Source organism: Pimephales promelas, chromosome 7, assembly GCF_988280905.1.
Source record: "Pimephales promelas chromosome 7, fPimPro1.hap1.1, whole genome shotgun sequence".
Taxonomy (NCBI): domain Eukaryota; kingdom Metazoa; phylum Chordata; class Actinopteri; order Cypriniformes; family Leuciscidae; genus Pimephales; species Pimephales promelas.
Window position 1 is genome coordinate 7,603,216 of NC_142775.1, and position 19,919 is coordinate 7,623,134.

At 46.3% G+C, this 19,919-nt stretch overlaps 3 protein-coding genes across 4 annotated transcripts; all 3 read left to right on the forward strand.

Annotated features, from left to right (window-relative positions):
* On the forward strand, positions 1-3,989 carry LOC148978266 (uncharacterized). Its single transcript, XM_089133006.1, has 4 exons — positions 1-325; positions 1,447-1,578; positions 1,825-1,962; positions 2,220-3,989. The coding sequence occupies exons 1-4, from the start codon at positions 241-243 to the stop codon at positions 3,893-3,895; spliced, it is 2,031 nt and encodes a 676-aa protein (XP_088989132.1). The 5' UTR covers positions 1-240; the 3' UTR covers positions 3,896-3,989.
* Positions 3,990-5,561: 1,572 nt separating this feature from the next.
* On the forward strand, positions 5,562-9,016 carry LOC148978267 (uncharacterized). The gene is made up of 4 exons (XM_089133009.1): positions 5,562-5,886; positions 7,008-7,139; positions 7,386-7,523; positions 7,781-9,016. Exons 1-4 carry the CDS (start codon positions 5,802-5,804, stop codon positions 8,920-8,922), a joined length of 1,497 nt encoding a protein of 498 aa, XP_088989135.1. The 5' UTR covers positions 5,562-5,801; the 3' UTR covers positions 8,923-9,016.
* Positions 9,017-10,614: 1,598 nt separating this feature from the next.
* Positions 10,615-19,455, forward strand: LOC148978268 (uncharacterized). Of its 2 annotated transcripts, none has more exons than XM_089133004.1 (4): positions 10,615-10,910; positions 12,032-12,163; positions 12,416-12,553; positions 17,398-19,455. In XM_089133004.1, exons 1-4 carry the CDS (start codon positions 10,826-10,828, stop codon positions 19,359-19,361), a joined length of 2,319 nt encoding a protein of 772 aa, XP_088989130.1. In that variant the 5' UTR covers positions 10,615-10,825; the 3' UTR covers positions 19,362-19,455. The 2 variants fall into 2 exon arrangements, with proteins under 2 accessions (XP_088989130.1, XP_088989131.1); XM_089133005.1 differs by lacking the exons at positions 10,615-10,910; positions 12,032-12,163; positions 12,416-12,553 and adding exons at positions 15,455-15,757; positions 16,554-16,685; positions 16,937-17,074 and having other exon boundaries at positions 17,332-19,455.
* Positions 19,456-19,919: the final 464 nt, after the last annotated feature.

Genomic DNA, 19,919 nt, shown 5'->3' on the forward strand with positions numbered 1-19,919 from the left:
AGACAGGTGATTTTCATTAGGGTTGGAGTTACCCAGAACTCCAATTTGATCTTTAAAAACGCATTTTCAAAAAGTGCTTTAAACTCTTTTGATAGCGTTTGTTGTGGGACTCAGATGGTATTTTGATGCAGAAACAGGGTTTTCCTTTGTAGTTTTGTGGACCTCACTGTCCGCCTCTGCCGATTCACTAATTCAGTGCATCTTCCAGCAGAGTTGATTGTGAGATCGCAGGTCGAGAGGATGACAGCTCAAGTGTGCTGCTTGTTTAGTGTGGTTTTATTGTGTTTGTCTGCTTGTTTGAGTACAACACACGCTGGAGTCTTAGGTGAGAAGTTCTTTTAGCTTCATTACGGAGCCCGAAGAAGTGCATAAACAAAGCGCCTTACAAAATTTGGTTTTAGACGTATCTGCTTACGAAAATACAGTAAAAGTCAAGTGGAAGTTCAACTTTGTATGTTGGTTTAGTTTTAATGATAAGCAAAGTGTGAATATGCAAACTGTCTTAATGCGTTTTTCATTGTACAAGTAAAACCCACGTAATCACTAATATAGGCGTTTTTGTTTACTGTAAACAAGAACATTAGAGTTATGTGGCTACAAAATTCTTACCAAACTATCCCAGAGTTTAACTTTTGCCTTGAAATTTTATTGTTTTAAGAAATTCATAATCCTACAATATAACATGGGGAGCTATCCCAGATAGCAAACTGACATTGAATCAACGTGGAAATATGACATCGAAACAACGTTGATCTGACGTTGTTTTGCTCATCGAATTAACGTTGAACCAACGTCAGACGCATCATTCTTTCAAAACTAACGGAAAATCAACTTGAAATCAACGCGTTGTTTCAACGTTATGAAAGCAAACCAATTTTCGATTTTCATTTAGCTTTGAAGAATGCCGCGTCTGACGTTGGTTCAACGTTAATTCGATGCGCAAAATCAATGTTGTTTCAATGTCATGAGAGACGTCGTTTCCACGTTGATTCAATGTCAGTTTGCTATCTGGGAAGTTTAACCGATAACTCCACGTTATGTTTTTTTGTGCGTGTCTATATTTGTTTTGTTTTCTGTTGAGAAGCCTATTGAAATGCCTAAAGGAAATGAGGCTGGTCATGGGGATGGCGTAATTTTTGAAGATGTACACCAGTTAAATTGTATACAACATATTAACTGATGACCATGTTTTCTGTCAGCATTGCACTATTACTAACTCTACTATAGTGGGGTAGGTTGCAACCGCACTCTCGATCTTTGAAACCGATTAATGCACTTTAGTGAGAAATGGTAGATTTCTAAGCCACTTTATAATATTCACACATTAATCTGCTTCAATTCAAAGTTTGAGACTCACTGCAAAACTCGTGACTTGCAAATGCTGAAGCAAACTATTACGGCACTTCCTGGTCTCCCCTAATGATCCTCTTGAATCCTCTTCTGTAGTGTCCGGTCAGTGTCCGGCTACGCTGACTGTCGTGCCGTCCCGTCGAGGATGCACTTCTGATCGAGACTGCTCTGGAGGACACAAATGCTGTCAATTTCACTGTGGGCGCTCGTGTGTGCCGCCTGTTTTCAGTGAGTTTTAATTAATGGATGCTATACGTCTTCCAAAAAAAAAAAAAAAACAGATTTTTTTTTCTCTCAAATCGCTAGTAGGTTTCACAAATAATTGCAAAGAAACCTAGATTACAGACTGAATATTCCGGTAAATCCTCTTACAGTCATCTTATGATGACTTTTTTTTTTTTTTTTTTTTCATACAGTGAATGAAACATTCAGTATTCAGTTCTGTGGCTTCTCTGTCATGTGTCTCTATAACAGCAAAGCCAGGAGAATGTCCAAGCAAAAAGTTTGGTGCAGGAACGTGTGCCAAGTTGTGTTACTATGACAGTGACTGTCCGAACAATGAGAAATGCTGCAGCAATGGATGTGGACATCAGTGCATGGCTCCATTTGCAGGTATTTATTATATTAGTGTTTGGGTTACTAACTCATTTCAGTTTGTCTTGTTTTATTACTAATTGTTCTCAATGTAAAAAGTGTTCAGCCAATTGCAAGGTTTTGAGCTCAGGATGGCTTTCCAAAAATTAATTCTTAACACCATTATTTATTATTAATAGTTAAGGAGTAAAACTTGCTATTTGGGTTTGGTGCTGTATCTGAGACTGAATGCCGCTCAATGGACAGTCTAAAGTTGAACATCTGTATCCATCCAGTGAGGCCTGCAGCCGAACCACCGAAGCCCTCCGACGAACTGCCCGAGCCTTCCGACGAGCTACCGGAGCCTTCCGACGAATTACCGGAGTCTTCCGACGAGTTACCGGAGCCTTCCGATGAGCTGCCTGCTGCCGAACCCGGAAGGCCTCCAGTGAAGCCTGTAGCCGAACCACCAAGGCCTTCCGACGAGCAGCCCGAGCCTTCGGACGAACTGCCCGAGCCCTCCGAACTACCGGAGCCTTCTGACGAACTGCCCGAGCCCCCTGCAGCCGAACCCGGACGGCCTCCTGTGAAGCCTGCAGCCGAACCCGGACGGCCTCCTGTGAAGCCTGCAGCCGAACCCGGACGGCCTCCTGTGAAGCCTGCAGCCAAACCCGGACGTCCTCCTGTGAAGCCTGCAGCCGAACCCGGAAGGTCTCCTGTGAAGCCTGCAGCCGAACCCGGAAGGCCTCCTGTGAAGCCTGCAGCCGAACCCGGAAAGCCTCCAGTGAAGCCTGTAGCCGAACCACCAAGGCCTTCCGACGAGCAGCCCGAGCCTTCGGACGAACTGCCCGAGACCTCCGAACTACCGGAGCCTTCTGACGAACTGCCCGAGCCCCCTGCAGCCGAACCCGGACGGCCTCCTGTGAAGCCTGCAGCCGAACCCGGACGGCCTCCTGTGAAGCCTGCAGCCGAACCCGGACGGCCTCCTGTGAAGCCTGCAGCCGAACCCGGACGGCCTCCTGTGAAGCCTGCAGCCGAACCCGGAAGGCCTCCTGTGAAGCCTGCAGCCGAACCCGGAAGGCCTCCTGTGAAGCCTGCAGCCGAACCCGGAAGGCCTCCTGTGAAGCCTGCAGCCAAACCCGGACGTCCTCCTGTGAAGCCTGCAGCCGAACCCGGAAGGCCTCCTGTGAAGCCTGCAGCCGAACCCGGAAGGCCTCCTGTGAAGCCTGCAGCCGAACCCGGAAAGCCTCCAGTGAAGCCTGTAGCCGAACCACCAAGGCCTTCCGACGAGCAGCCCGAGCCTTCGGACGAACTGCCCGAGACCTCCGAACTACCGGAGCCTTCTGACGAACTGCCCGAGCCCCCTGCAGCCGAACCCGGACGGCCTCCTGTGAAGCCTGCAGCCGAACCCGGACGGCCTCCTGTGAAGCCTGCAGCCGAACCCGGACGGCCTCCTGTGAAGCCTGCAGCCGAACCCGGAAGGCCTCCTGTGAAGCCTGCAGCCGAACCCGGAAGGCCTCCTGTGAAGCCTGCAGCCGAACCCGGAAGGCCTCCTGTGAAGCCTGCAGCCGAACCCGGAAGGCCTCCTGTGAAGCCTGCAGCCGAACCCGGAAGGCCTCCTGTGAAGCCTGCAGCCGAACCCGGAAGGCCTCCTGTGAAGCCTGCAGCCGAACCCGGAAGGCCTCCTGTGAAGCCTGCAGCCGAACCCGGAAGGCCTCCTGTGAAGCCTGCAGCCGAACCCGGAAGGCCTCCTGTGAAGCCTGCAGCCGAACCCGGAAGGCCTCCTGTGAAGCCTGCAGCCGAACCCGGAAGGCCTCCTGTGAAGCCTGCAGCCGAACCCGGAAGGCCTCCTGTGAAGCCTGCAGCCGAACCCGGAAGGCCTCCTGTGAAGCATGCCGAACCCGCAAAGCCTCCAGTGTGTGCCGAAAACTGTCAAAGTCACCCTTCTGGCCAATGTCCTGGCCATAAGTAATGTGACTATGCATGCAGTTAACTGTGCTGATTTAAACATTGGATGTATAGTGTGTTTCCTTTATCACCAAATAAATCTCACACTGATATGTCTACTTCCTCTTTTCGTTATTTTTTTATAAGTGGGAAAACAAAGAATTAGTTTTTTGTTTCGTTATGTCAGTATTCGTTAGGCTGTTCTCACATAATGGCTCATTAGAATCTATGCATGAAATCTCACCCTCCTTCAAAATGCATGGTAGCGTGCCTAGCAGAGTCTCCAATGCGTCACGAGATGAAAGACTGTGTTAAATTGCCTCATGTCTCAAAATGCATAACATTACAGTGAGAATGAACGTAAAAAATGTACAGTGCTCTAGTTGTACCACCTGACTGATGCAGATTCATTTTGCCTTTGATAGTGTTGATATGGAAACATAAATCCAAGCCTGAATCCAAATGCAATGATTGGATAAACATTTCTTCTTTTTTTTTTTTGGTCCTGAGAACTCCACAGAAGATATGTGCATGTTTTAATATTTAGAAGACTTATATTATTGATTGCAGTAGGACGTAAAGCTTCAACCGATATGTCAATTGACCAATAGTTTTCTGCATTCTTAATGTTCAATGTGTTCGGACATCGAGGAAGACAATGGAGACACTATAGGAGCTGAAGAGTCACGCTTTAAATCGCTTGCGCCGAGTTCACACTGAACAATTTTCATTTGGTGACAGGTTTTGGGAGATCACCAACAAATGCCTGAAACCATAAGTAAATCGGTGCTCGTTCACATGAGTGACAATATCTGGGCCTGTCGGCGATTCAAAATCCTGCTGTGTGAACGTGTTCTGACTGAAAACTACAGGACAGCGGGATGTTTGGGGAAGAGTTATAGACCAGAATATCGTTATTTTCAGTATGTTCAATCAAGCATTGTCACCTGATGGAGTTTTAGGACACCATAAGGTCACTGGATGGAGTTTTTCGGTTCCTTACCACTGTTGCCTTTGGCTTGCTCAGTTGGAGATATTCAAATTAATTCAACCAATCAGTGATACCTTTGATCAGCTCTACCAAACGTGGATGTTGTTCAACTAAGAAACGAACATTGTTATTATGTTTTGATTGGTACTGTGAAGCTGCTTTGACGCAATCTATATTGTGGAAAGCGCTATATAAATATACTTGACTATTTTAACAGAAAGCACAAACATTTGCTTGAACAGCAGCACAGTGTAAAATGTATTTACCCCCAACTCTCTTTGCACAACACACAACCTTTGCTCCACTCGTCTCCTCAACCCTTAACTCCAGCATAATCTATTTTATTTCTGCTTTTCACTGCAAATCAGCGTGCAGACAATCTGTATCGAATATCTTCTTGCAGGCTATCATTTTGTTTAATAACGATGTTCAATGCAGAGTTATGCCAGTCTCCAGTAGAGATTAATTTCTTGGAGAGTTTAGGAGTTTAGTCATAACTAGGTTGTGGTAGAACTCCGGCTTGTACCACGTGATCGCTGTACCACCTGACCACTGCAGATTCATTTGGCGTTGATAGTGTTGCCATAAAAACAATCAATCATCTCCAAACTACGGTTATTATTGTGACATCCAACCCTAATCAAACACACCTGAACAAGCTAATCAAGGTCTTCAAGAATGGGCTATATTGGAAAGCTACAGACAGGTGATTTTCATTAGGGTTGGAGTTACCCAGAACTCCAATTTGATCTTTAAAAACGCATTTTCAAAAAGTGCTTTAAACTCTTTTGATAGCGTTTGTTGTGGGACTCAGATGGTATTTTGATGCAGAAACAGGGTTTTCCTTTGTAGTTTTGTGGACCTCACTGTCCGCCTCTGCCGATTCACTAATTCAGTGCATCTTCCAGCAGAGTTGATTGTGAGATCGCAGGTCGAGAGGATGACAGCTCAAGTGTGCTGCTTGTTTAGTGTGGTTTTATTGTGTTTGTCTGCTTGTTTGAGTACAACACACGCTGGAGTCTTAGGTGAGAAGTTCTTTTAGCTTCATTACGGAGCCCGAAGAAGTGCATAAACAAAGCGCCTTACAAAATTTGGTTTTAGACGTATCTGCTTACGAAAATACAGTAAAAGTCAAGTGGAAGTTCAACTTTGTATGTTGGTTTAGTTTTAATGATAAGCAAAGTGTGAATATGCAAACTGTCTTAATGCGTTTTTCATTGTACAAGTAAAACCCACGTAATCACTAATATAGGCGTTTTTGTTTACTGTAAACAAGAACATTAGAGTTATGTGGCTACAAAATTCTTACCAAACTATCCCAGAGTTTAACTTTTGCCTTGAAATTTTATTGTTTTAAGAAATTCATAATCCTACAATATAACATGGGGAGCTATCCCAGATAGCAAACTGACATTGAATCAACGTGGAAATATGACATCGAAACAACGTTGATCTGACGTTGTTTTGCTCATCGAATTAACGTTGAACCAACGTCAGACGCATCATTCTTTCAAAACTAACGGAAAATCAACTTGAAATCAACGCGTTGTTTCAACGTTATGAAAGCAAACCAATTTTCGATTTTCATTTAGCTTTGAAGAATGCCGCGTCTGACGTTGGTTCAACGTTAATTCGATGCGCAAAATCAACGTTGTTTCAATGTCATGAGAGACGTCGTTTCCACGTTGATTCAATGTCAGTTTGCTATCTGGGAAGTTTAACCGATAACTCCACGTTATGTTTTTTTGTGCGTGTCTATATTTGTTTTGTTTTCTGTTGAGAAGCCTATTGAAATGCCTAAAGGAAATGAGGCTGGTCATGGGGATGGCGTAATTTTTGAAGATGTACACCAGTTAAATTGTATACAACATATTAACTGATGACCATGTTTTCTGTCAGCATTGCACTATTACTAACTCTACTATAGTGGGGTAGGTTGCAACCGCACTCTCGATCTTTGAAACCGATTAATGCACTTTAGTGAGAAATGGTAGATTTCTAAGCCACTTTATAATATTCACACATTAATCTGCTTCAATTCAAAGTTTGAGACTCACTGCAAAACTCGTGACTTGCAAATGCTGAAGCAAACTATTACGGCACTTCCTGGTCTCCCCTAATGATCCTCTTGAATCCTCTTCTGTAGTGTCCGGTCAGTGTCCGGCTACGCTGACTGTCGTGCCGTCCCGTCGAGGATGCACTTCTGATCGAGACTGCTCTGGAGGACACAAATGCTGTCAATTTCACTGTGGGCGCTCGTGTGTGCCGCCTGTTTTCAGTGAGTTTTAATTAATGGATGCTATACGTCTTCCAAAAAAAAAAAAAAACAGATTTTTTTTTTCTCTCAAATCGCTAGTAGGTTTCACAAATAATTGCAAAGAAACCTAGATTACAGACTGAATATTCCGGTAAATCCTCTTACAGTCATCTTATGATGACTTTTTTTTTTTTTTTTTTTTCATACAGTGAATGAAACATTCAGTATTCAGTTCTGTGGCTTCTCTGTCATGTGTCTCTATAACAGCAAAGCCAGGAGAATGTCCAAGCAAAAAGTTTGGTGCAGGAACGTGTGCCAAGTTGTGTTACTATGACAGTGACTGTCCGAACAATGAGAAATGCTGCAGCAATGGATGTGGACATCAGTGCATGGCTCCATTTGCAGGTATTTATTATATTAGTGTTTGGGTTACTAACTCATTTCAGTTTGTCTTGTTTTATTACTAATTGTTCTCAATGTAAAAAGTGTTCAGCCAATTGCAAGGTTTTGAGCTCAGGATGGCTTTCCAAAAATTAATTCTTAACACCATTATTTATTATTAATAGTTAAGGAGTAAAACTTGCTATTTGGGTTTGGTGCTGTATCTGAGACTGAATGCCGCTCAATGGACAGTCTAAAGTTGAACATCTGTATCCATCCAGTGAGGCCTGCAGCCGAACCACCGAAGCCCTCCGACGAACTGCCCGAGCCTTCCGACGAGCTACCGGAGCCTTCCGACGAATTACCGGAGTCTTCCGACGAGTTACCGGAGCCTTCCGATGAGCTGCCTGCTGCCGAACCCGGAAGGCCTCCAGTGAAGCCTGTAGCCGAACCACCAAGGCCTTCCGACGAGCAGCCCGAGCCTTCGGACGAACTGCCCGAGCCCTCCGAACTACCGGAGCCTTCTGACGAACTGCCCGAGCCCCCTGCAGCCGAACCCGGACGGCCTCCTGTGAAGCCTGCAGCCGAACCCGGACGGCCTCCTGTGAAGCCTGCAGCCGAACCCGGACGGCCTCCTGTGAAGCCTGCAGCCAAACCCGGACGTCCTCCTGTGAAGCCTGCAGCCGAACCCGGAAGGCCTCCTGTGAAGCCTGCAGCCGAACCCGGAAGGCCTCCTGTGAAGCCTGCAGCCGAACCCGGAAAGCCTCCAGTGAAGCCTGTAGCCGAACCACCAAGGCCTTCCGACGAGCAGCCCGAGCCTTCGGACGAACTGCCCGAGACCTCCGAACTACCGGAGCCTTCTGACGAACTGCCCGAGCCCCCTGCAGCCGAACCCGGACGGCCTCCTGTGAAGCCTGCAGCCGAACCCGGACGGCCTCCTGTGAAGCCTGCAGCCGAACCCGGACGGCCTCCTGTGAAGCCTGCAGCCGAACCCGGAAGGCCTCCTGTGAAGCCTGCAGCCGAACCCGGAAGGCCTCCTGTGAAGCCTGCAGCCGAACCCGGAAGGCCTCCTGTGAAGCCTGCAGCCGAACCCGGAAGGCCTCCTGTGAAGCCTGCAGCCGAACCCGGAAGGCCTCCTGTGAAGCCTGCAGCCGAACCCGGAAGGCCTCCTGTGAAGCCTGCAGCCGAACCCGGAAGGCCTCCTGTGAAGCCTGCAGCCGAACCCGGAAGGCCTCCTGTGAAGCCTGCAGCCGAACCCGGAAGGCCTCCTGTGAAGCCTGCAGCCGAACCCGGAAGGCCTCCTGTGAAGCCTGCAGCCGAACCCGGAAGGCCTCCTGTGAAGCATGCCGAACCCGCAAAGCCTCCAGTGTGTGCCGAAAACTGTCAAAGTCACCCTTCTGGCCAATGTCCTGGCCATAAGTAATGTGACTATGCATGCAGTTAACTGTGCTGATTTAAACATTGGATGTATAGTGTGTTTCCTTTATCACCAAATAAATCTCACACTGATATGTCTACTTCCTCTTTTCGTTATTTTTTTATAAGTGGGAAAACAAAGAATTAGTTTTGTTTCGTTATGTCAGTATTCGTTTGGCTGTTCTCTCACATAATGGCTCATTAGAATCTATGCATGAAATCTCACCCTCCTTCAAAATGCATGGTAGCGTGCCTAGCAGAGTCTCCAATGCGTCACGAGATGAAAGACTGTGTTAAATTGCCTCATGTCTCAAAATGCATAACATTACAGTGAGAATGAACGTAAAAAATGTACAGTGCTCTAGTTGTACCACCTGACTGATGCAGATTCATTTTGCCTTTGATAGTGTTGATATGGAAACATAAATCCAAGCCTGAATCCAAATGCAATGATTGGATAAACATTTCTTCTTTTTTTTTGGTCCTGAGAACTCCACAGAAGATATGTGCATGTTTTAATATTTAGAAGACTTATATTATTGATTGCAGTAGGACGTAAAGCTTCAACCGATATGTCAATTGACCAATAGTTTTCTGCATTCTTAATGTTCAATGTGTTCGGACATCGAGGAAGACAATGGAGACACTATAGGAGCTGAAGAGTCACGCTTTAAATCGCTTGCGCCGAGTTCACACTGAACAATTTTCATTTGGTGACAGGTTTTGGGAGATCACCAACAAATGCCTGAAACCATAAGTAAATCGGTGCTCGTTCACATGAGTGACAATATCTGGGCCTGTCGGCGATTCAAAATCCTGCTGTGTGAACGTGTTCTGACTGAAAACTACAGGACAGCGGGATGTTCGGGGAAGAGTTATAGACCAGAATATCGTTATTTTCAGTATGTTCAATCAAGCATTGTCACCTGATGGAGTTTTAGGACACCATAAGGTCACTGGATGGAGTTTTTCGGTTCCTTACCACTGTTGCCTTTGGCTTGCTCAGTTGGAGATATTCAAATTAAGTCAACCAATCAGTGATACCTTTGATCAGCTCTACCAAACGTGGATGTTGTTCAACTAAGAAACGAACATTGTTATTATGTTTTGATTGGTACTGTGAAGCTGCTTTGACGCAATCTATATTGTGGAAAGCGCTATATAAATATACTTGACTATTTTAACAGAAAGCACAAACATTTGCTTGAACAGCAGCACAGTGTAAAATGTATTTACCCCCAACTCTCTTTGCACAACACACAACCTTTGCTCCACTCGTCTCCTCAACCCTTAACTCCAGCATAATCTATTTTATTTCTGCTTTTCACTGCAAATCAGCGTGCAGACAATCTGTATCGAATATCTTCTTGCAGGCTATCATTTTGTTTAATAACGATGTTCAATGCAGAGTTATGCCAGTCTCCAGTAGAGATTAATTTCTTGGAGAGTTTAGGAGTTTAGTCATAACTAGGTTGTGGTAGAACTCCGGCTTGTACCACGTGATCGCTGTACCACCTGACCACTGCAGATTCATTTGGCGTTGATAGTGTTGCCATAAAAACAATCAATCATCTCCAAACTACGGTCATTATTGTGACATCCAACCCTAATCAAACACACCTGAACAAGCTAATCAAGGTCTTCAAGAATGGGCTATATTGGAAAGCTACAGACAGGTGATTTTCATTAGGGTTGGAGTTACCCAGAACTCCAATTTGATCTTTAAAAACGCATTTTCAAAAAGTGCTTTAAACTCTTTTGATAGCGTTTGTTGTGGGACTCAGATGGTATTTTGATGCAGAAACAGGGTTTTCCTTTGTAGTTTTGTGGACCTCACTGTCCGCCTCTGCCGATTCACTAATTCAGTGCATCTTCCAGCAGAGTTGATTGTGAGATCGCAGGTCGAGAGGATGACAGCTCAAGTGTGCTGCTTGTTTAGTGTGGTTTTATTGTGTTTGTCTGCTTGTTTGAGTACAACACACGCTGGAGTCTTAGGTGAGAAGTTCTTTTAGCTTCATTACGGAGCCCGAAGAAGTGCATAAACAAAGCGCCTTACAAAATTTGGTTTTAGACGTATCTGCTTCCGAAAATACAGTAAAAGTCAAGTGGAAGTTCAACTTTGTATGTTGGTTTAGTTTTAATGATAAGCAAAGTGTGAATATGCAAACTGTCTTAATGCGTTTTTCATTGTACAAGTAAAACCCACGTAATCACTAATATAGGCGTTTTTGTTTACTGTAAACAAGAACATTAGAGTTATGTGGCTGCAAAATTCTTACCAAACTATCCCAGAGTTTAACTTTTGCCTTGAAATTTTATTGTTTTAAGAAATTCATAATCCTACAATATAACATGGGGAGCTAACCCAGATAGCAAACTGACATTGAATCAACGTGGAAATATGACATCGAAACAACGTTGATCTGACGTTGTTTTGCTCATCGAATTAACGTTGAACCAACGTCAGACGCATCATTCTTTCAAAACTAACGGAAAATCAACTTGAAATCAACGCGTTGTTTCAACGTTATGAAAGCAAACCAATTTTCGATTTTCATTTAGCTTTGAAGAATGCCGCGTCTGACGTTGGTTCAACGTTAATTCGATGAGCAAAATCAACGTTGTTTCAATGTCATGAGAGACGTCGTTTCCACGTTGATTCAATGTCAGTTTGCTATCTGGGAAGTTTAACCGATAACTCCACGTTATGTTTTTTTGTGCGTGTCTATATTTGTTTTGTTTTCTGTTGAGAAGCCTATTGAAATGCCTAAAGGAAATGAGGCTGGTCATGGGGATGGCGTAATTTTTGAAGATGTACACCAGTTAAATTGTATACAACATATTAACTGATGACCATGTTTTCTGTCAGCATTGCACTATTACTAAAACTACTATAGTGGGGTAGGTTGCAACCGCACTCTCGAGCTTTGAAACCGATTAATGCACTTTAGTGAGAAATGGTAGATTTCTAAGCCACTTTGAATTGAAGCAGATTAATGTGTGAATATTATAAAGTTTAAGACTCACTGCAAAACTCTTGACTTGCAAATGCTGAAGCAAACTATTACGGCACTTCCTGGTCTCCCCTAATGATCCTCTTGAATCCTCTTCTGTAGTGTCCGGTCAGTGTCCGGCTACGCTGACTGTCGTGCCGTCCCGTCGAGGATGCACTTCTGATCGAGACTGCTCTGGAGGACACAAATGCTGTCAATTTCACTGTGGGCGCTCGTGTGTGCCGCCTGTTTTCAGTGAGTTTTAATTAATGGATGCTATACGTCTTCCAAAAAAAAAAAAAAACAGATTTTTTTTTCTCTCAAATCGCTAGTAGGTTTCACAAATAATTGCAAAGAAACCTAGATTACAGACTGAATATTCCGGTAAATCCTCCTACAGTCATCTTATGATGACTTTTTTTTTTTTTTTTTTTTTTTTTTTCATACAGTGAATGAAACATTCAGTATTCAGTTCTGTGGCTTCTCTGTCATGTGTCTCTATAACAGCAAAGCCAGGAGAATGTCCAAGCAAAAAGTTTGGTGCAGGAACGTGTGCCAAGTTGTGTTACTATGACAGTGACTGTCCGAACAATGAGAAATGCTGCAGCAATGGATGTGGACATCAGTGCATGGCTCCATTTGCAGGTATTTATTATATTAGTGTTTGGGTTACTAACTCATTTCAGTTTGTCTTGTTTTATTACTAATTGTTCTCAATGTAAAAAGTGTTCAGCCAATTGCAAGGTTTCGAGCTCAGGATGGCTTTCCAAAAATTAATTCTTAATACCATTATTTATTATTAATAGTTAAGGAGTAAAACTTGCTATTTGGGTTTGGTGCTGTATCTGAGACTGAATGCCGCTCAATGGACAGTCTAAAGTTGAACATCTGTATCCATCCAGTGAGGCCTGCAGCCGAACCACCGAAGCCCTCCGACGAACTGCCCGAGCCTTCCGACGAGCTACCGGAGCCTTCCGACGAATTACCGGAGCCTTCCGATGAGCTGCCTGCTGCCGAACCCGGAAGGCCTCCTGTGAAGCCTGCAGCTGAACCCGGAAAGCCTCCAGTGAAGCCTGTAGCCGAACCACCAAGGCCTTCCGACGAGCAGCCCGAGCCTTCGGACGAACTGCCCGAGCCCTCCGAACTACCGGAGCCTTCTGACGAACTGCCCGAGCCCCCTGCAGCCGAACCCGGACGGCCTCCTGTGAAGCCTGCAGCCGAACCCGGACGGCCTCCTGTGAAGCCTGCAGCCGAACCCGGACGGCCTCCTGTGAAGCCTGCAGCCGAACCCGGACGGCCTCCTGTGAAGCCTGCAGCCGAGCCCGGACGGCCTCCTGTGAAGCCTGCAGCCGAACACGGAAGGCCTCCTGTGAAGCCTGCAGCCGAACCCGGAAGGCCTCCTATGAAGCCTGCAGCCGAACCCGGAAGGCCTCCTGTGAAGCCTGCAGCCGAACCCGGAAAGCCTCCAGTGAAGCCTGTAGCCGAACCACCAAGGCCTTCCGACGAGCAGCCCGAGCCTTCGGACGAACTGCCCGAGCCCTCCGAACTACCGGAGCCTTCTGACGAACTGCCCGAGCCCCCTGCAGCCGAACCCGGAAGGCCTCTTGTGAAGCCTGCAGCCGAACCCGGAAGGCCTCCTGTGAAGCCTGCAGCCGAACCCGGAAGGCCTCCTGTGAAGCCTGCAGCCGAACCCGGAAGGCCTCCTGTGAAGCCTGCAGCCGAACCCGGAAGGCCTCCTGTGAAGCCTGCAGCCGAACCCGGAAGGCCTCCTGTGAAGCATGCCGAACCCGCAAAGCCTCCAGTGTGTGCCGAAAACTGTCAAAGTCACCCTTCTGGCCAATGTCCTGGCCATAAGTAATGTGACTATGCATGCAGTTAACTGTGCTGATTTAACCATTGGATGTATAGTGTGTTTCCTATATCACCAAATAAATCTCACACTGGTATGGATACTTCCTCTTTTCGTTATTTTTTTTTTTATAAGTGGGAAAACAAAGAATTTGTTTTTTGTTTCGTTATGTCAGTATTCGTTTGGCTGTTCTCTCACATAATGGCTCATTGGAATCTATGCATGAAATCTCACCCTCCTTCAAAATGCATGGTAGCGTGCCTAGCAGAGTCTGCAATGCGTCACGAGATGAAAGACTGTGTTAAATTGCCTCATGTCTCAAAATGCATAACATTACAGTGAGAATGGACGTAAAAAATGTACAGTGCTCTAGTTGTACCACCTGACTGATGCAGATTCATTTTGCCTTTGATAGTGTTGACATAGAAACATAAATCCAAGCCTGAATCCAAATGCAATGATTGGATAAAAATTTCTTCTTCTTTTTTGGTCCTGAGAACTCCACAGAAGATATGTGCATGTTTTAATATTTAGAAGACTTATATTATTGATTGCAATAGGACGTAAAGCTTCAACCGATATGTCAATTGACCAATAGTTTTCTGCATTCTTAATGTTCAATGTGTTCGGACATCGAGGAAGACAATGGAGACACTATAGGAGCTGAAGAGTCACGCTTTAAATCGCTTGCGCCGAGTTCACACTGAACAATTTTCATTTGGTGACAGGTTTTGGGAGATCACCAACAAATGCCTGAAACCATAAGTAAATCGGTGCTCGTTCACATGAGTGACAATATCTGGGCCTGTCGGCGATTCAAAATTCTGCTGTGTGAACGTGTTCTGACTGAAAACTACAGGACAGCGGGATGTTCGGGGAAGAGTTATAGACCAGAATATCGTTATTTTCAGTATGTTCAATCAAGCATTGTCACCTGATGGAGTTTTAGGACACCATAAGGTCACTGGATGGAGTTTTTCGGTTCCTTACCACTGTTGCCTTTGGCTTGCTCGGTTGGAGATATTCAAATTAATTCAACCAATCAGTGATACCTTTAATCAGCTCTACCAAACGTGGATGTTTTTCAACTAAGAAACGAACATTGTTATTATGTTTTGATTGGTACTGTGAAGCTGTATTTGACGCAATCTATATTGTGGAAAGCGCTATATAAATATACTTGACTATTTTAACAGAAAGCACAAACATTTGCTTGAACAGCAGCACAGTGTAAAATGTATTTACCCCCAACTCTCTTTGCACAACACACAACCTTTGCTCCACTCGTCTCCTCAACCCTTAACTCCAGCATAATCTATTTTATTTCTGCTTTTCACTGCAAATCAGCGTGCAGACAATCTGTATCGAATATCTTCTTGCAGGCTATCATTTTGTTTAATAACGATGTTCAATGCAGAGTTATGCCAGTCTCCAGTAGAGATTAATTTCTTGGAGAGTTTAGGAGTTTAGTCATAACTAGGTTGTGGTAGAACTCCGGCTTGTACCACGTGATCGCTGTACCACCTGACCACTGCAGATTCATTTGGCGTTGATAGCCATAAAAACAATCAATCATCTCCAAACTACGGTTATTATTGTGACATCCAACCCTAATCAAACACACCTGAACAAGCTAATCAAGGTCTTCAAGAATGGGCTATATTGGAAAGCTACAGACAGGTGATTTTCATTAGGGTTGGAGTTACCCAGAACTCCAATTTGATCTTTAAAAACGCATTTTCAAAAAGTGCTTTAAACTCTTTTGATAGCGTTTGTTGTGGGACTCAGAGGGTATTTTGATGCAGAAACAGGGTTTTCCTTTGTAGTTTTGTGGACCTCACTGTCCGCCTCTGCCGATTCACTAATTCAGTGCATCTTCCAGCAGAGTTGATTGTGAGATCGCAGGTCGAGAGGATGACAGCTCAAGTGTGCTGCTTTGTTTAGTGTGGTTTTATTGTGTTTGTCTGCTTGTTTGAGTACAACACACGCTGGAGTCTTAGGTGAGAAGTTCTTTTAGCTTCATTACGGAGCCCGAAGAAGTGCATAAACAAAGCGCCTTACAAAATTTGGTTTTAGATGTATCTGCTTACGAAAATACAGTAAAAGTCAAGTGGAAGTTCAACTTTGTATGTTGGTTTAGTTTTAATGATAAGCAAAGTGTGAATATGCAAACTGTCTTAATGCGTTTTTCATTGTACAAGTAAAACCCACGTAATCACTAATATAGGCGTTGTTGTTTACTGTAAACAAGAACATTAGAGTTATGTGGCTACAAAATTCTTACCAAACTATCCCAGAGTTTAACTTTTGCCTAAATTTTATTTTTTTAAGAAATTCAAAATCCTACAATATAACATGGGGAGCTAAGTTTAACCGATAACTCCACGTTATGTTTTAGTGCGTGTCTGTATTTGTTTTGTTTTCTGTTGAGAAGCCTATTGAAATGCCTAAAGGAAATGAGGCTGGTCATGGGGATGGCGTAATTTTTGAAGATGTACACCAGTTAAATTGTATACAACATATTAACTGATGACCATGTTTTCTGTCAGCATTGCACTATTACTAACTCTACTATAGTGGGGTAGGTTGCAACCGCACTCTCGATCTTTGAAACCGATTAATGCGCTTTAGTGAGAAATGGTAGATTTCTAAGCCACTTTGAATTGAAGCAGATTAATGTGTGAATATTATAAAGTTTGAGACTCACTGCAAAACTCGTGACTTGCAAATGCTGAAGCAAACTATTACGGCACTTCCTGGTCTCCCCTAATGATCCTCTTGAATCCTCTTCTGTAGTGTCCGGTCAGTGTCCGGCTACGCTGACTGTCGTGCCGTCCCGTCGAGGATGCACTTCTGATCGAGACTGCTCTGGAGGACACAAATGCTGTCAATTTCACTGTGGGCGCTCGTGTGTGCCGCCTGTTTTCAGTGAGTTTTAGTTAATGGATGCTATACGTCTTCCAAAAAAAAAAAAAACCCACAGATTTTTTTTTTTCTCTCAAATCGCTAGTAGGTTTCACAAATAATTGCAAAGAAACCTAGATTACAGACTGAATATTCCGGTAAATCCTCCTACAGTCATCTTATGATTTTTTTCTTTTTCTTTTTTTTTTTCATACAGTGAATGAAACATTCAGTATTCAGTTCTGTGGTTTCTCTGTCATGTGTCTCTATAACAGCAAAGCCAGGAGAGTGTCCAAGCAAAAAGTTTGGTGCAGGAACGTGTGCCAAGTTGTGTTACTATGACACTGACTGTCCGAACAATGAGAAATGCTGCAGCAATGGATGTGGACATCAGTGCATGGCTCCATTTGCAGGTATTTATTATATTTGTGTTTGGGTCAACTTCCTCATTTCAGTTTGTCTTGTTTTATTACTAATTGTTCTCAATGTAAAAAGTGTTCAGCCAATTGCAAGGTTTTGAGCTCAGGATGGCTTTCCAAAATTAATTCTTAATACCATTATTTATTATTAATAGTTAAGGAGTAAAACTTGCTATTTGGGTTTGGTGCTGTATCTGAGACTGAATGCCGCTAAATGGACAGTCTAAAGATGAACATCTGTATCCATCCAGTGAAGCCTGTAGCCGAACCGCCAAAGCCTCCAGTGAAGCCTGCAGGTGAACCACAGAAGCCTGCAGTGAGGCCTGCAGCCGAACCACCGAAGCCCTCCGACGAACTGCCTGAGCCTTCCGACGAATTACCGGAGCCTTCCGACGAGTTGCCGGAGCCTTCCGATGAGCTGCCTGCTGCCGAACCCGGAAGGCCTCCTGTGAAGCCTGTAGCCGAACCACCAAGGCCTTCCGACGAGCAGCCCGAGCCTTCGGACGAACTGCCTGAGCCCTCCGAACTACCGGAGCCTTCCGACGAACTTCCCGAGCCCATTGCAGCTGAACCCGGAAGGCCTCCTGTGAAGCCTGCAGTCGAACCCGGAAGACCTCCTGTGAATCCTGCAGTCAAACCCGGAAGGCCTCCTGTGAATCCTGCAGTCAAACCCGGAAGGCCTCCTGTGAAGCCTGTAGCCGAACCTCCAAGGCCTTCCGACGAGCAACCCGAGCCTTCGGACGAACTGCCCGAGCCCTCCGAACTACCGGAGCCTTCCGACGAACTGCCCGAGCCCCCTGCAGCCGAACCCGGACGGCCTCCTGTGAAGCCTGCAGTCGAACCCGGAAGACCTCCTGTGAATCCTGCAGTCAAACCCGGAAGGCCTCCTGTGAATCCTGCAGTCAAACCCGGAAGGCCTCCTGTGAAGCCTGTAGCCGAACCTCCAAGGCCTTCCGACGAGGAACCCGAGCCTTCGGACGAACTGCCCGAGCCCTCCGAACTACCGGAGCCTCCCGACGAACTGCCTGAGCCCCCTGCAGCCGAACCCGGACGGCCTCCTGTGAAGCCTGCAGTCGAACCCGGAAGACCTCCTGTGAATCCTGCAGTCAAACCCGGAAGGCCTCCTGTGAATCCTGCAGTCAAACCCGGAAGGCCTCCTGTGAAGCCTGTAGCCGAACCTCCAAGGCCTTCCGACGAGCAACCCGAGCCTTCGGACGAACTGCCCGAGCCCTCCGAACTACCGGAGCCTTCCGACGAACTGCCCGAGCCCCCTGCAGCCGAACCCGGAAGGCCTCCTGTGAAGCCTGCAGCCGAACCCGGAAGGCCTCCTGTGAAGCCTGCAGCCGAACCCGGAAGGCCTCCTGTGAAGCCTGCAGCCGAACCCGGAAGGCCTCCTGTGAAGCCTGCAGCCGAACCCGGAAGGCCTCCTGTGAAGCCTGCAGCCGAACCCGGAAGGCCTCCTGTGAAGCCTGCAGCCGAACCCGGAAGGCCTCCTGTGAAGCCTGTAGCCGAACCTCCAAGGCCTTCCGACGAGCAGCCCGAGACTTCGGACGAACTGCCCGAGCCCTCCGAACTACCGGAGCCTTCCGACGAACTGCCCGAGCCCCCAGCAGCCGAACCCGGAAGGCCTCCTGTGAAGCCCGCGGCCGAACCCGGAAGGCCTCCTGTGAAGCCCGCGGCCGAACCCGGAAGGCCTCCTGTGAAGCCCGCGGCCGAACCCGGAAGGCCTCCTGTGAAGCCCGCGGCCGAACCCGGAAGGCCTCCTGTGAAGCCCGCGGCCGAACCCGGAAGGCCTCCTGTGAAGCCCGCGGCCGAACCCGGAAGGCCTCCTGTGAAGCCCGCGGCCGAACCCGGAAGGCCTCCTGTGAAGCCCGCGGCCGAACCCGGAAGGCCTCCTGTGAAGCCCGCGGCCGAACCCGGAAGGCCTCCTGTGAAGCCCGCGGCCGAACCCGGAAGGCCTCCTGTGAAGCCCGCGGCCGAACCCGGAAGGCCTCCTGTGAAGCCCGCGGCCGAACCCGGAAGGCCTCCTGTGAAGCCCGCGGCCGAACCCGGAAGGCCTCCTGTGAAGCCCGCGGCCGAACCCGGAAGGCCTCCTGTGAAGCCCGCGGCCGAACCCGGAAGGCCTCCTGTGAAGCCCGCGGCCGAACCCGGAAGGCCTCCTGTGAAGCCCGCGGCCGAACCCGGAAGGCCTCCTGTGAAGCATGCCGAACCCGCAAAGCCTCCAGTGTGTGCCGAAAACTGTCAAAGTCACCCTTCTGGCCAATGTCCTGGCCATAAGTAATGTGACTATGCATGCAGTTAACTGTGCTGATTTAACCATTGGATGTATAGTGTGTTTCCTATATCACCAAATAAATCTCACACTGGTATGGATACTTCCTCTTTTCGTTATTTTTTTTTTTTATAAGTGGGAAAACAAAGAATTTGTTTTTTGTTTCGTTATGTCAGTATTCGTTTGGCTGTTTTCTCACATAATGGCTCATTGGAATCTATGCATGAGATCTCACCCTCCTTCAAAAAGCATGGTAGCGTGCCTAGCAGAGTCTGCAATGTGTCAAGAGATGAAAGACTGTGTTAAATTGCCTCATGTCTCAAAATGCATAACATTACAGTGAGAATGAACGTAAACAATGTACAGAGCTCTAGTTCTACCACCTGACTGATGTAGATTCATTTTGCCTTTGATAGTGTTGACATGGAAACGCATAAATCCAAGCCTGAATCCAAATGCAATGATTGGATAAACATTTCTTTTTTTTTTTGGTCCTGAGAACTCCAAAGAAGATATGTGCATGTTTTAATATTTAGAAGACTTCTATTATTGATTGCAATAGGACGT